The 15,429-nt window shown below is 56.2% G+C and overlaps 1 protein-coding gene across 1 annotated transcript in view; it reads left to right on the top strand.

Annotated features, from left to right (window-relative positions):
• Positions 1-14,564, top strand: part of KCNJ10 (potassium inwardly rectifying channel subfamily J member 10) — a 28,045-nt gene extending 13,481 nt beyond the window's left edge. Inside the window, exon 2 of the mRNA XM_045982150.1 lies at positions 10,546-14,564. Within this exon, the coding sequence (XP_045838106.1) occupies positions 10,546-11,685 (1,140 nt within the window). The 3' untranslated portion in view covers positions 11,686-14,564. The remainder of the gene's footprint in view (positions 1-10,545) is intronic.
• Positions 14,565-15,429: the final 865 nt, after the last annotated feature.

Raw genomic sequence — 15,429 nt, 5'->3', positions numbered from 1 at the left:
GGCTCCTCGTGGCGCTCACTGCCCCCACGCGGCCGGGACCCCGTGCAGTGGCTTCCGTGTGCCCTGTAGTCTGCGGACTCTGCTCTGAGGGGGGCTGATACTTACTTTTACGGCTATTAAATATTTGATGGAACCATTTGATATTGCTGACATGGGACCTGTTTTTTCCTTCCGACCGGCAATTTCTTTCTTTCTTTTTTAGAGACAGAGTGGGGGGAGGGGCACGGGGGGAAACTCAAGCAGACGCCCCACTGAGCGGGGACAGCGCGGCTCAGTGTCAGGACCCTGAGATCGTGACTGGAGCCGAGACCAAGAGTCGGACACGCAGCCCACCGAGCCACCCAGGAGCCCCTGACCCGCAATTTCTTTTGGTTCAACCTAGGAGTTAAAAGGAGTGGGCCGGGGAGGGGACAGGAGAGGGGCAGGGGGGAGGAGGCATGGGCCCAGGGCTGGGGAGCCCTGCCCCCTGGTGGCGGGGAAGTCATCGCCCGTGCAGGGCTGAGGGGCGGCTCCCGAGACCCCCTCTTCTCTTCCCCTCCCCTCCCACATCTGCCTCCGTCTGGAAGACCGCTTACAGCCTCTCAGCTGGGATGACGCCCTCAGCCAGGATCTTGGGGGACCAGCGGGGTACAGATTGCCGTGAGGAGACTCTCAGGAGCCCCGGTCACGTGAGGGCTGGCTGGGGACTCAGGGCAGGCCGCCCCAGGAAGCAGGCGTTGGTCCTCATCCTGTTTCTGCACCGCCCGCCCAGACCCTGGGAGGTGTCCCCCAGCATCTTCGGGAGCCTCTCCAGCAGCTCCTGTCTTGTAGATAACGACAGATAATAACAGAGGACGTTGTTCACATTAGTGCTGCTGTTTCCTGCTGTATCTCAGCGCAAACTGACTTTTTTTGGCTCAACGGTTGAGGCGAGGCGGTGCGGGTTGACATCTGGGGCCGCCCGTTCTTCTGAGGTGAGGACCCAGACGGGGCCAGGCCAGGAGGCTCTGCGGATGGCCGGAGCTGGGGCTGCATCCTTTGTCCTCAGCTGAACCCTGCACAGAGCTGGGCTCCTCACCCAGAATCAGGATGCTCAGTCTCGAGTGGGAGCAGATAACCGGGGAGGGTGTGTGCTCTGGGGGGCTGGTGACAGGTCCAAGAGTCAGTGCCCACCTGCGGCACGTGCCAGGAAGTCATCCCTGCTCTGGCTGGGGAGAGAGGGATCCCCGAGATCCCACGCCCCGAGCCATTCTCTGCAAGAATATGGTTTCCTTCTTGTAGGGGAACAGGAGACACCGCCTGGGGATCAGGTCAGAGGAAGGGGCAGTGCTCGTGATCGGCCCACCCTGACAGGCAGGGGTGCTGCCTGGGCAGAGGAAAACATCTGACATGGCCCCATCTCTCTGTCCCTCCCTCTCTTGACCAGAAAACACACAGAGGGGTCAAAAGGGCTAGACAGGGGTCACAGGCTCCCAGGAAATGCTTTGAAGGCTTTTATCCTTTCTTTTGATCAGGCTATGAGAACTTTCCAAACGTTGACACAAGGGAAGAAAAGCCTATTCTTCCCTGGGCCAGGGCCTTGGTGTCAGGCTGAGGCCAGAGGATGGGAGGGAAGGGGAAGGAGCCCAAGGGGTGGCAGACAGAGGCAACAGTGACTCAGCTGGAAAAGCAGCCCCCGGACACACACACACACACTCTGCCCTCCTTTCCGCACCTCACGATTTGTGTGCATCTGGCTCCGTCGCTATTTGTTGATTTTCTCTGGGGCAGGATGGGAGGGAGATTAATGAATGAAGGCGTCTCATCCGAAAAGAACCCCAAACCCAACTCCGGTCTTCTTCCAGCCTCGAGGGCTTACATAACCCGGGGCACTTTTCTTACTGGCCTCCCTGTCCTACCCGGCCCCTTTGCGCTCTCCCCCTCTCTCCTTAACAACACCCGGAAGCCCAGAAATGCTTCTTTTCAGGCCCCAAAACAGCCGATCTCCTTGGAAGCCTCCAGGGTCACTATCCAAATTGGAATTAGTGTCTGAAGAGGAGATGATACGTTTGGGGACAGGAGGCTGAGTGGCCGTTTCCTCTCCCCGCCAAGTTAGGGGGAGGGCTGGACATGGGGTCTTAAAAGTGGGAAGGGACCTTGATAATCCTCAAACACTGGCCCCCCCAAACCCACCCCGCAACTGGTTCTGAAAGGCAGAGGCAAGGGGAAGCTACCCGAGAGGAGACGGTGGTGAGGAGCGTAATCGGTCACCCCGCGGACAGCCTTGTAATCTGCTTCGTTTTTTAGATCAGGTAAAGTTTTCATTCAATTCTATCACATGAAAATAAGATCTTCCCTCAACATCTTGGAGGAGAATTGATATCGTGGCAAAAATACATTTCCCTTAATCAGGTGACTTCGGATCCCTCCTGGCACACCGGTTTGAGAATGGGACGGATACAACCCCCTTATGCCACAATTAAGGAAATAGTGACTTGAGGGGCTGGCTGAGACATTGCCCCAGGTCCCCGAGAGTCCGTGGCAGAGCTGAGACTCCTACCTAAGTCTCCTGCTTCCCCGTCCAGCCCCCTTCCGAGCAGGTAACGGGTAACCTCTTAGTTCCTGGCAGGGTCTTGAAACATCCCTGAGGCCGAGTCCCATACACGGTCTCCAGAATTCCCGAATGCTGTGCTCAGGTGTACCTGGCCTTGGGTTCAGGGCTGGTGAGGCTCTGAAGCCCTCCCCCTGTGCACAGGCCTTCCCTGACACACAGCACGATGGGTCGGCAGTTACTGGCCCAGAGCCTCCTGGTATACCGCAACTACCTGTTTCTGTCCATCCCCTCATTCACGCAGGCCCCCAGTGGTTGGTTCAGGACCTCCTCCAAGCCTCAACCCCAGTGCCTGGTTCATGGCGAGAGTGGGAACCCCTCCGGTCCTGGAGGAAACCACCTCCCCTTTCTGATCCCATTCCTAAACCCCTAAATCAAAAGGCTCTTTTCTGGAGGGAAGAAGGGGGAGAACGGGAGGCTGAGGGGGAGGGGGGGCTTACAATATTGCCACTGATGGCGACCCTTGGGCCTGGGAGTACAGACGGAGCTCAGGAGGGCAGAGTGGGTGAGGCCGTTCAGAGGTCAGAGCTGGGATGAACAGGACAGCACGCTCTGCCTGCCTATCCACCTTCACAAAGCAGGATCCAGAAGCCTGAAGGACACTCTGTTCAGACATGTGGGGAGAGACGGGGCCCCAAGGCAGGTGTCAAGGACGGAGGGGGACATGCACGTTAGTATTGGCCAGTGCCAAGTACGAGGGGGCGAGCGGGCAGCGCAGGTGGAGGAGAGTTGGGAAGACAGTTGGGAGCAGAGTCCCAGGAGGAAAGGGGGACCGTAGGGGCGTGCCACGCAACCCTCGGAATGGGGACACGGGGATAGAGCAGTCACACAACAAAAGCGTCCCCGCCAGTCATGAGATGCTCTCTGGGTGTCACTGCTGCTGACATGTCCGGCCGGGCCGGCCCCGCTCACCTCCCGGCAGGTCGAGGAGTTACCTCTGGCGGCTGAGCGTGGAATCGGCTCAGGGAAGGCAAAGTCACTGTAGTATTAGCCTGAAGCTCTAGGACAGAGGACCCTGGAGTCCGGCCAAAAGGTACTGATCTTGGCTCTGTGGCCGGTCGGTTGTGTCGTGTGGGCTCCTGACCCCAGGCTCCTCAGGAACTGTGAAGGCAGAAACACTTATGGACTCATTCCCTCGATGAACCGCTAAGTGCTGGTGGCGGTGGGGAGGGCGGGGTCCGGCCCCTCGGGCTCCTCCCATTTCCCTGATCCTTAGGAAGGGGGAAGAAGCACTCTTCACCAAAAAAGAGAAATCACTGGCCAGGGCCCTATGGGGGAGTCAAGCTCCCGCCCCTCATCCCTGCAGGAGCCAGTAGTGCCCCCCCCCCCGCACTGTGACTGCTCCCCTCATCCGGGGACCCAGCCTTTAGACACAGGAGGCTGGCCGCAAAGCAGAGGTGTTGGGGGATGGGAGCGCACCACCACGTTGTCCCAATTTGTCCTATCAAGGGTCTTTCTTGGACTCCTAACACTTCAGCCAAAACGAAAGGCTCCTGGTCCCTGGCTGGGTCTGGATTTTCTCAGTGTTACAGCTTCTTCTCCCGTGGCTCCTTCCCTTCCCTGGAAGCGCCTTCTCTCTGACGCCCAGGTCCCAGGCGCCCCGTGTCTCAGTCTTGCCTGACCTTCAGGCCCGGTCTCAACGCCACCTCTCTCTGTAAAGTCTTTCCTGAGTGAGACAGCCAAGTACGGAGGGAAACCTCAGCCCCTGATTGTTCATTACTGCACTTGTTTCCTGCTCTGAGCGGGGATAACCCGCTCTCACGGGGTCACTCCCTTGGGCTAAATGTTATCTTCCCCTTTGCAGATTCCCCGAGTACCTCCTGGATGCTTGGTCTGGGGCGCTTACTGCTTCCTGCCTGTGTTAGGGTTGCCTCCCCTACTGGCTTGGGACAGGCCAGAATCTACATGGAATTCATCTCCCCAACTCCAGGGTCTTGTTTCGAATCTGGCTCCAGGAGATGCTAGAGAAAGGGTTGTGTAAGTGCGTGATCCCACAGCAGGGATCTGTGTGCGTCCTCGATGGCGGCGGCAGCACCGTGGACCAGGACAGCTCTGCGGGTCTGTGCGTCTCTCAGTGCTGATAACTAGTTTGGGGGGTTTCCACGTGTTCAGGAAAAAGGAAAAAACATGGGAAAAACCGAGAGAAGACACAAACAAGAAGGAAGGACAAGAGGGCTTCAGAGGAGAGGCTCTGGACCAGCACAAAGTGCTGTCTGTGCAGGACGAGAGCCCCCACCCTGGCGGGGGCGCAGTCTGTTCCCAGTTCTCTCCCTTCTGCTCATTCGTTCACTCCCGAAATGCTTCTGGAGCACCTGCTACGTGTCATACGTTGTGCTAATCATGGGCCATGAAAATGCATCATGCCTGAATCCTTAGTTCAATCAGCGTATTTGTAGTAGAAAAGAGGTAACGTGCTGGATGGATGTCCCATAAAACACACAGATGGTGACGTGTGCGTGTGCGTGCATGTGCGTGTGTGTGCGTGCGTGTGTGTGTAGACTCAGAAGAAGGAGGTGTTACTTAAGGCTGTGGGGATCCCAGGCTTCATGGCAGAAGGGGTCATTTGAACCGGGCGGGCTCTGAAGGCCATCTCGGGTATGTAGGGACAAGGACAGAGGGGAGGCCAGGGAGGGAGAGGAGTGTGGACACATGGGTGCGTAGTGCAGGGAACAGCTGGTTTGCCCAAAGCTCACCACAGGAGAGAAGGGGTGAGAAACGAGGCTGGAAGGAGGTCTGGAAGCAGATCCGGGAGGGCCCTCTATGCCCGGTCCTTGACCGATGGTGCAAGGACACTAGCGTGTTCTGAGCCAGGGAAGGCCCCGGACGGTGACGGCATGGACGACTAGAAGACGGAAGACCTGAGCGTGGGGCCAGTCTTCACCGGAGTCACACCCCTCTCCCAGCCCCGGCGTCCTCAGTCAGGAAACGGAGTCTCCTCTGAACACCTTTTTGGACCTGCTCTCCAGAAGCTCAGCGTCCCCATCTCCCGTGCGTCAGTCTAGATCGGCCTCCCGTCATTCCTGCACACCCTGTCTTTAGTAACAAATGTCCCTGACACCGGGGAACGAGGTGGAAGTCCCAGTCCGGGGTGTTAAGTGAAGAACTCAGAGGTGACACGCAATGGGGAATGCACCATTGCAAACCAGTCTGGTGTTCTGAAATGGGAACGTGTACAAGAGCGGGCTTCCTAAACGCACGCTGCGGGGAGGCCAGCGAGACGGAGCACACCCACTATTTCTTGGATGGTCAGGAAAGGCTTCGAAGGGGGCAACTAACACTTGAGTCACATTCGGAAGGATAAGCAGGAGGTCGGCAGGTAGGCACGGAGCAGTGTGAGAGCAGGTCCAAAAAGGACCACATGGCTGGTCCTCCGCAGAGCTGGGCTCCAGAGGCGTGGTGAAGAGCGGCGGGAGCAAAGGCAACGGGAAGCCAGAGACCAGACCACGAAGGGCCTTGAAGGCTAGTCTGAAAGGCTTTTGCACGTTATTCTAAAGGCGATTGGGAGCCATGGACCAAGTGAATCACGAGAGACCCCTCGTGGGGTAAGGCTCTGATGAACACACTCATTCTGGAGCATTAATGACTCACACGCTCTCAGGTGCCTCTGAGTCGGGCACAAAGCAGGAGGCGGGAGCCGTGTGTTCCGAGGACGCGTGCTGGACACCACTGTGGGTATGCCTGGCCTTTGTTTTATAGAAATAATCCTTAGTACAGTTCTTGGAGCACGAAGGGGACGGTCTCCCTTTCCGTCTTTTCACCTGCTGGGGGCCGGCTTTGTCTCCCGAAGTCTTCAGACACTGTCCCTGGCCTGCGGCTGGGATGGTTTTGGGGGAAACGGCACCCTCTAGCGGAAGGCACAGGTGGGCGGCCGGTTCCAGAGCGGGGTCCTGCTCCCTTCCCCAGAGCGGGAGCCAAGGCGGGCCAGCGTGGGAAGGGGGAGGGGGAGGAGCGGATTGGCGGATTGTTTACCGGCTTCTGACTCTGGCCACCCTGGAGAACAAAGCTGCCTGGCTGTGGGAGGTGGCCCAACAGCTGGAGAGAAGGCTGGCAACAGCAGGAACGCAGCTGGAGGCCGCAATCACTGCAGTCCTCGCCAGCAGCCCAGATCTCCAGCGCCACGAATCTGAAAGCTCCAGGCTCTGTCCTCTGCGGCTCAGCTGTGATCCTCTCCCTACCGGGCACCACGGAGGCACTTCCCGAGACCCTGGGACCCATGGCGGCGCACCTGGGGGGACCCAGAAGCAGTTGATGTAATTAAAACATTCTGGGGGCGCCTGGCTGGCTTCATCCTGGGGCCTGCGACCCTTGATCTCAGGGTTGTGAATTCAGGCCCACGCTGGGTAGGGAGCCTACGTCAGAAAAAAAAAGGTTCTGGACCAGGAGACAGAAGACTGGGTTCTGGTTCCACCTCTACCACTAATCTGCTTGGGACAAATCTCTGAGCCGATTCTAATGATTCGTACTTAGTTCACACTTAGTTCATACTTAGTACCTTGTGAGGGTCAAATTACATGTTTTTAGAACTGCGATGTGATATACAACGCCAGACTACGGTTTTGGGCAAGCCTTCTCTTGGGCCCCAAGAGCCTCCATTCCTCAAGACAGGTGGAATCTTTCCTCAGCACCAACAGAGCTGGGACTTTGGGGACAGATTCCCCCTCCCCCCCAAGGTCACGGCGGGAAGTGTAGGGTGGAGACGGCAGGTGCAGAGAGGGTGGGCATCCTGATCCTCCAAGAGTGCGGGGGAGAGGGTACAGACCGTCCTTCACCTCCGTCCGTCTACGGAATCTTGGCAAAGTGCTTGCCCATCCTGCCCGTGAACCCCTCCAGGGACAGAGCACTGCCTACTTTTGGAGAAGCTCTGCATGTCCTGATTGTTACGGTGTTCTTTGTCATATCAGTCTGGAATCTTTCCTCCTGTGGTGTAAGCTCATTGGTAGTTCCTCTTGGATCTCAAAGACCAAGTCCAAACCCTCGTTCATGGGACAGCACTTCAAACCAAATATTTGCACACAGCCGCTCGTACCCCTCAGATCGCCTCTTCTCCCAACTAACTTCCTGTTTCCTTTAGCCGTTTCTTGCATGATCTGGTTCTGATTGTCCTTTGAGACTCAAAACAGCTGGTACAGGATAAGCAGATCGAGCACGATCAACAGCCTCCTTATTCTGCATACTTAAATTCGCCTGAAGTAGCTTGAAATAGCATTGCCTTTTTGGGAACCAAAATGCATCACATCTTTCCAATCCAGAATTGCTCAGGTAAGTTTTGGACCCCAGTACATACACATACACATATACAATAATTATCTTTTTTGTTAGAGTCGGCCCGCTCCTCTGGCTCCGTTTGGATCCTAATTCTGCCCAGACCTTGCATTTGCGACCCAGCCCTGCTCTGTGTCACCCACGTGATTGATGGCCATGTGTTCTGTAGTTTTGAATAAAGTAATGTTGCGGTTGCTGAATGGGGTAAGGCCAGAGATAAAGCTCTCTGGTACGTCACTAGAAAATAGAAAATGATCCACTCACTAGTACCACTGATTTTTGTATGTTTCAGTCCCCAGAATCAGAGTAGCTGTTCTTTTTTCTCGGTCTTATCCCCAAGGACATAAGAGATCTTGTCAAAAACCTTGCATGGAGACACTTTATCTATTGCTTTCTCTGACTTGTTCATGGAGTAACCTTGTCCAGGAAGGCAGTTAGGTTTGTTGATGGGACTTGTTCTGGGTAATGCTGCCTGCTGGGTCCTGCCCTTCCCCCAACCTGCCCAAATACTTGCAATCTTTTTTTTTTTTTTTTAAAGATTTATTTATTTGAGAGAGAGAGAGAGAGAGCGAGCGGGGAGGGAGAGAGAGAACATCAAGCAACTCCCTGCTGAATGTGGAGCCCAGTCTCATGACCCTGAGATCAAGACCTGATCCGAAATCAGGAGTCAGGCGCTTAGCCGACTGAGTCAGCCAGGCGCCCCCAAGTACTCGCAGTCTTAATGTTCTGTTCGAGAAACTTGCCTAGGGTCAATATCTTACATGTTTGTCTGCAGTTTGTGAAATGTATCTTGTTTTTCTTTTTGGATATTAAAATTAGGTTCACTCATCTGCAACTTTCCAGCACTTTCTCTGTCTGCTAATAGTTCCTCCGATCTCTCAGAGGTTTCACATCTATTCCAGTTTGTGGATCAATGCAAAGGCATACTAATCCGTAAACTTTAAAATGCTATAGAGAGGGGGAGCGCCTGGGTGGCTCAGTGGGTTAAAGCCTCTGCCTTCGGCTCAGGTTATGATCCCAGGGTCCTGGGATCGAGCCCCGTGTCGGGCTCTCTGCTTGGCAGGGAGTCTGCTTCCTCCTCTCTCTCTGCCTGCTTCTCTGCCTACTTGTGATCTCTGTCAAATAAATAAATAAAATCTTTAAAAAAATGGTATAGAGATGCAGGTGCTGTGCATTTTATTTTATATTACTACTACTACTGAGTTCTGGATGGGGCTTTCCTTGGGCTCTAAATACCAATTCTTCCCCTTTGCTCCCAAGTAGCCAAGAGTATTGGGAAGTGGACGGCACCCAGGTCTGGCCAAGTTGTCTCACTCCAACAGAAGTTCCAGGTGGGCGGAGGCTGGCCGAACAGGCTCCTGGTTACCTCTGAGCATTCCGGGACTCTCGTCCGTTGCCAGTCACCGGTCTAGGGTCTACTTGGATCGGTGTTTGAATGTGCCCAGATAGTTTTGTGTTCCAGGTGTCAGGTCGTAGGGAAGAAGGGGTAAGGGAGCAGTGTGAAGGATAAAATGTAATGGTTCAGATTTTTGGGGAACAGAGAATGTGATGAGCCTCTTTGTTCTCCAAGGACCGAATGCCCCTGAGATCACCCTCCTCCTTCTCAGGAGGTCTGGCCTCCAGGTCCGGAATCCAAGGATTCCAGTCATTGAAATCCTTTCTCTGCGGGAAAAGCTCAAGTTACTACTTGGGCAGGGGTGCCGGCCCCTTGTAGGAAGCGAGCTGTCTCCTATCTCAGAGCCTCTCCCCCTTTCTTCTCTCAGGACAAACGGCGATCCTGAATTGGAGCGCGTGCTAACTGATACACACAAACTTTCCTACTTCACCTGGTCAATGCGACTTTGCCTGTGACCCGGCAGTCCCCGAGTCCTTGGGGAAACGTTCCCGCACCCGTACCGTCAGGAGGCCGCACTGTGTGGTTCTCCACCATGGCTCAGCTGCTTTTGCTCAGGTCCCATCTGTGCTCTTCCCACCCGCACCCCGCACCCTGCCCCCGACCCAGACTGCGCCCCCGCCATGATGCAAATAGAGGATAGTGATGGGGACCGTAGAGGGATAAGAGTAATCACGATGAGACATAGTGGAATGGACTGGGTGCTCAGAGGACATCTCTGGGGGGAGAGGATGGGCGGTTTCTGCTGTTTCCTGAGCCAGATGAGTATCTTGACGTCATCAGTGAGTACGGACTCGGGGCTGGGAGAAAAGTGAGTAAATGAAGGGTTAGTGTGTTTTAAGGGGGGGTTGGCCTGGAACGATTTCAACAGGATAGTCTTTCTTGCTCTGCCATTCATGAAGGAGGGGAGGGACCCTATTTCAAGATGAGAGGGCGTCACAGAACTGGCCTGCGGGAACTAGAGACCAGTAGAGCCCTCTCTTCTTGGCCCACCTTCAAGGCACTGTGAGATTATGACTCTCTCCTTTCGGCGTCTCCCAAGAATCACAAGGATCGGACTGCGTAGTGAGTACTTGCTCACCGAACGCGTCTCGCTCACTGGGCTGTGGGTTCTTGGGGAGCAAAGACGATGTCATTCTTGTTGACCCAGCAGTGTCTTGCATGGCGCTTGGCATTCAGCAAGCGCTCATAAATCTTGGCTACTAGTAAGAACCAGTCGGCGGCACCAAACGAATGTGACTTCCTCCTTCGCGTTGGGGGGTGGCTAGGAGTCGGCTGGGTTTCCGCTGTAACCCGCGTTATGCTGTCTCGCTCCCTCCAGATGACATCAGTCGCCAAGGTGTATTACAGTCAGACCACGCAGACAGAGAGCCGGCCCCTCGTGGCCCCCGCGGTCCGACGGCGCCGAGTCCTGACCAAGGACGGCCGCAGCAACGTGAGGATGGAGCACATCGCCGACAAGCGCTTCCTCTACCTCAAGGACTTGTGGACCACGTTCATCGACATGCAGTGGCGGTACAAGCTGCTGCTCTTCTCGGCGACTTTCGCGGGCACCTGGTTCCTCTTTGGGGTGGTGTGGTACCTGGTCGCGGTGGCCCACGGGGACCTGCTGGAGCTGGGCCCCCCCGCCAACCACACCCCCTGCGTGGTGCAGGTGCACACGCTCACCGGGGCCTTCCTCTTCTCCCTCGAATCGCAGACCACCATCGGCTACGGCTTCCGCTACATCAGCGAGGAGTGCCCGCTGGCCATCGTGCTCCTGATCGCGCAGCTGGTGCTCACCACCATCCTGGAGATCTTCATCACTGGCACCTTCCTGGCCAAGATCGCCCGGCCCAAGAAGCGGGCGGAGACCATCCGCTTCAGCCAGCACGCCGTGGTGGCCGCGCACGACGGGAAGCCCTGCCTCATGATCCGCGTCGCCAACATGCGCAAGAGCCTCCTCATCGGCTGCCAGGTGACGGGCAAACTGCTCCAGACCCACCAGACCAAAGAGGGTGAGAACATCCGGCTCAACCAGGTCAATGTGGCTTTCCAGGTGGACACCGCGTCCGACAGCCCGTTCCTCATTCTGCCGCTGACGTTCTACCACGTGGTGGACGAGAGCAGTCCCCTGAAGGACCTGCCCCTTCGCAGCGGCGAGGGCGACTTCGAGCTGGTGCTGATTCTCAGCGGGACGGTGGAGTCCACCAGCGCCACCTGCCAGGTACGCACCTCCTACCTGCCGGAGGAGATCCTCTGGGGCTACGAGTTCACACCGGCCATCTCGCTGTCAGCCAGCGGCAAGTACATAGCGGACTTCAGCCTTTTCGACCAAGTAGTGAAAGTGGCCCCTCCTAGTGGCCTCCGTGACAGCACCATGCGCTACGGAGACCCGGAGAAGCTCAAGTTGGAGGAGTCGCTGCGGGAGCAAGCGGAGAAGGAGGGCAGCGCCCTTAGTGTGCGCATCAGCAACGTCTGATGGCCTGGTTTCCTGCCTCCCCACCCCTCTGGTCTCTCGCTGCTGGCATCCTGGGTGAGGGCTGCTACCCGGGCTTACCAGAGTCCCAGAAGCACCCAGCCTCCACTCCCTCTGCTTTAACCTGGTGGCCTGCAGCCAGGCGAGGCCAACTGGAGTCCGAGCTTTCCTTCCATCGCCCCCTCACCTCACCCGACTTCCGCCCGATGCACAACTCCCTTACGACAGGATGGGGGAAGGCGAGGGAAGATTAGGCTGAAGTGGCTTAGAATGCCTCAGCCATGCTTGGAGACTCACAGTAGGAGGGCCGTTCCGGTTGGATGGACAGACTCCCCCCACCTCCCGCCGCCGCCGCCGTCCAGTTCGGTGGCTTGGGGCTGAAGCCCCCACCCGCCTCTAATTTCCCACGCAGCTGGTTCCCTAAGGCAAGACTCTGATAGTCCTTTCGGGGTCTGTGCCTTAGGAAGATGGGAATCTGGAATTCATTTATCCCGGGTTCTCTACCAACCCCTGCTGAGAGAAGTCAGGTTTTTTCATAGGGTGGTGCATTTCTGCTGGCAAAGTTGGACTATAATCCAGAGCCCTGGTCACCAATTTTCCTCTTTCCATTCTCTGAAGTGCACCCTCTCTTCCAACACCCAGTTCTCTCATAGCCGCCCCTGCTCCCAGAGAACTGAGGCTGGCCCAGGAAACCTGAAACGGTCACACCACACCTGCACCCATCCCGGAACCTGAACTCTCGATGTGGAGGGACGAATGCAGAACTCTCGCCTGAGACCTTGACCCTACTCTGCACACAGCCCGGGATTTGTTTCCCTGCGACCTGTGGGTGGGATGAGCCTTGCCAGTATGTTCCCAGGTCCCACAGAAAGGTCTGGAAATGATGTTCCAGATACTTACAGGGCCCAGACTCCCTAGGAAAGTGCCATCGACCCCACCATGCAGGAGTAAATTCTCAGATTTCCAGGCTGCCGTATGGAGCCTCTGGGAGTTAGGGGTGTTTTATTAGGGTTTGGGACAGGGCAGAACTCTGTGGCCAGCAGACACCATTCTCCCCGTCACTCCTGCCTGTGGCCCTCTGACAATGTCAGCTATCTCATTAGGCAATGCTGGGAGGGAAGGAGACCATGCCTCCTGATCAAATAACCAGGGTCTCCCTTAGCCATTCCTGACACTTGGGCTAAAGTGGGCACCAGCCCCATCTCCACTCTCCTCTGCCACAAAGCCACCTTCAGGGGAGTTAAAGGGCACACTTTAGGAGACCAAGCTCAGGCTGTTCCTTGTTCCCTGCTGGGGGCTGTGGGAGTGGCCAAGAAGGGCAAACGGGCCCCAGAACTTTCTCTAAAGCCCCAAATCCCAAGAGTGCCTCCTGGTCTCATTTAGGTACAAGGAACTGTCCCCCATGCCCCCACGGTGGCCGGGCATAGAGTCCCTGCACGAGTCAAGCGGCAGCTTGTTCGGGAGGACTCGGGTCAGTTGTTACAAGCTACACACTTCCCCAGAATGTGCACGTGCGTCTGCGTGCAGAGCTTTAAGGGAAACCTCACGGTTCCGAGGCTGGACCCACGGTCACCACAGGATCCGCGTAAGATCCTCTTACGTGCATCTTTCCTCGAACTTGGCTAACCACGACTTGAAAACTGAAGACCCTTCATTCTTCACCAACCGCAAACCCCACCAACAGTCCCTAGCTCTCAAGAAAACCAGAACCAGAAAAACTTGAAAATCCGACACAGAAGAACAGAAGGCAAAGAGCCAGTTTCTAGGCTCTCAACTTTATTCAACGTTAGACTTACCTTCTTCCCACGTGCAAGGGCCCAGAGTACTGGACTGTGGGTGTGCGTGCGCGCACCTTCTTACCGAACAGCAAGCCACCTTCCACTAGTCTCTTCTGCATACAGCTGCGTCCCTCCTGAGGGACACCTTTTCTCCCTCGTCCCCTGCTGTCCCCCAGGCCCCAGACGCTGCTCAGATTCTTGCATAACTGAATGAGGACATCTCCTGACTTAACCTTTTTGCTTCTCCTCCGTGACCCCGGACTTTGCTCTAAGCTGCACTTTAAGTCGCACTGTCCTTTTAACATAGCCTGGCTGACTCTCCCGTATGCCTTCCCAGAGAACAGTGCGCCCCAACCAGCAGTTTACACTACGGCCTCTTCCTCGGAGCTGAAACCCTTCTTCGGGCTATGAGACAAGCTTGAGAAGCAGCTGGGTCTGGGGTCCCCTGGCCCGAACCACAGACTTGGAATGGCAGGAGCCCTAGACACCGACGTCAGCGGGGAGATGCCACGTGGGCAAAAGCACCAATGGGGGAGGGTACTCAGGGTGTGACGATTGCACAGGGCGCGGCCGAGGGACCCAGTGAAATCGATGAAACGTCTCCCTTGGGCCAGCTGCCGAGACCCGGGGGGAGGCTCAGGAAGTAGGATGTGGTTCGCATGGAAGGCTGACCTAGGGAGAAAGAGACACAGAGATAATATATACGTGGAGAGATGTGTGATGTACATAGATGTGTTTAGGACAAATACCCTGAATGTACGGAAAGGAGATGTTAGCGTGGGGGCAGACATCCTGCTTGGGGGGGGTAGGACTCCCCCGACATCCAGACGTTTGACCAGTGATCCTGGTTTCGAGACGGAAGTGAGATAGCCGAGGAGGCTTTCGGGTTTGATGACGGGAGAGGGAGGCATGGAAGCCGCTCTTCGGAAGTGAGGAGATGCCCGCTGAGGCTTCTGATAACCCCCGCGGGCTGAGGTCCAGGAGGAGGGAGACAGGAAGGGGGTGGCTGCCGGGGCCGCAGGCGTCTGGAACCCACTTATGCTGTGTGCTGCCCCCGGCGGTGCCCTGCCACTGTAGCACTTTTTTTTTTTTTTTTTTTTTTTTGGTTTTAAAATAAAAGCACCTTCTGTGTCCTTTTCTCGAAGTACACTGTATGTCCCCTTCCTGCACAGGCGCGGGGGCCACAGCAGCTTCAGCCCGCTACAGGAGTCCAACCGGGATCTGACCTCCTCGGTGTGTGGGGGGGCACTGACGGGACGCCACGACCCCAGCCTCCAAACACCAGCACTGCGAGGGGGTGGGGCTCAGGACGGGCCCAAGGCCAAGGCCCAGCCGTCTATGTGGCTGCAGGCTGCCCACATGCTCTCTAGGCCAGAAGAGCCCCAGTCCTGGCACTGGGCGTGGGGGCAAGGGGGCGCGTGGCAAACAGGAAGGGGGGCTAGCGGCTGCCCCGGGGGGAGGGGGCAGCTCTGTAAGAAGCTTCTGGAATCCTGACTCTGCTCCACCTCGTTATCCACCACCCATCTCTGCCAGCTGGTAAGACCATCCAGGGACTTCCCCATAAGGCCTGGGCAGAGAAAAGCCACCAGCTGTAACACTGCTCTAAGTTGGGGACACTGCCCCCTCCCCAAGGCTGCGAGCCTGGTCCTTTCCCCTGCTGTTTAACCTAGTTTCTTTGTAGCAGGTGACATGCCCCCCGCCTTGCTGTGGTAAACTGCTTGGTCACAGCCAGCCCTACTGAAGCACAACGGTCCAGGGGCAGCTTTTCCATCGCCGCATTAAAGACTAAACCAGGTCAAACTTACCTAGTGAAACAAGACCAGGAGCTTGTTTGGTTTCTTTTATTTAATTTTAGTCTTTTCAGAATAAGCTGCTGAATAAAATGGATGAATCTTTGTGCTCTACTCCAGCTTCTTTTAGAAAGAAGGGCCTGAACCCGCAGGCCTGTCTGAGAGCGGAGGCTTGAGTG

Source organism: Meles meles, chromosome 17, assembly GCF_922984935.1.
Source record: "Meles meles chromosome 17, mMelMel3.1 paternal haplotype, whole genome shotgun sequence".
NCBI lineage: Eukaryota > Metazoa > Chordata > Mammalia > Carnivora > Mustelidae > Meles > Meles meles.
This window is presented reverse-complemented; position numbering and strand designations above follow the sequence as displayed.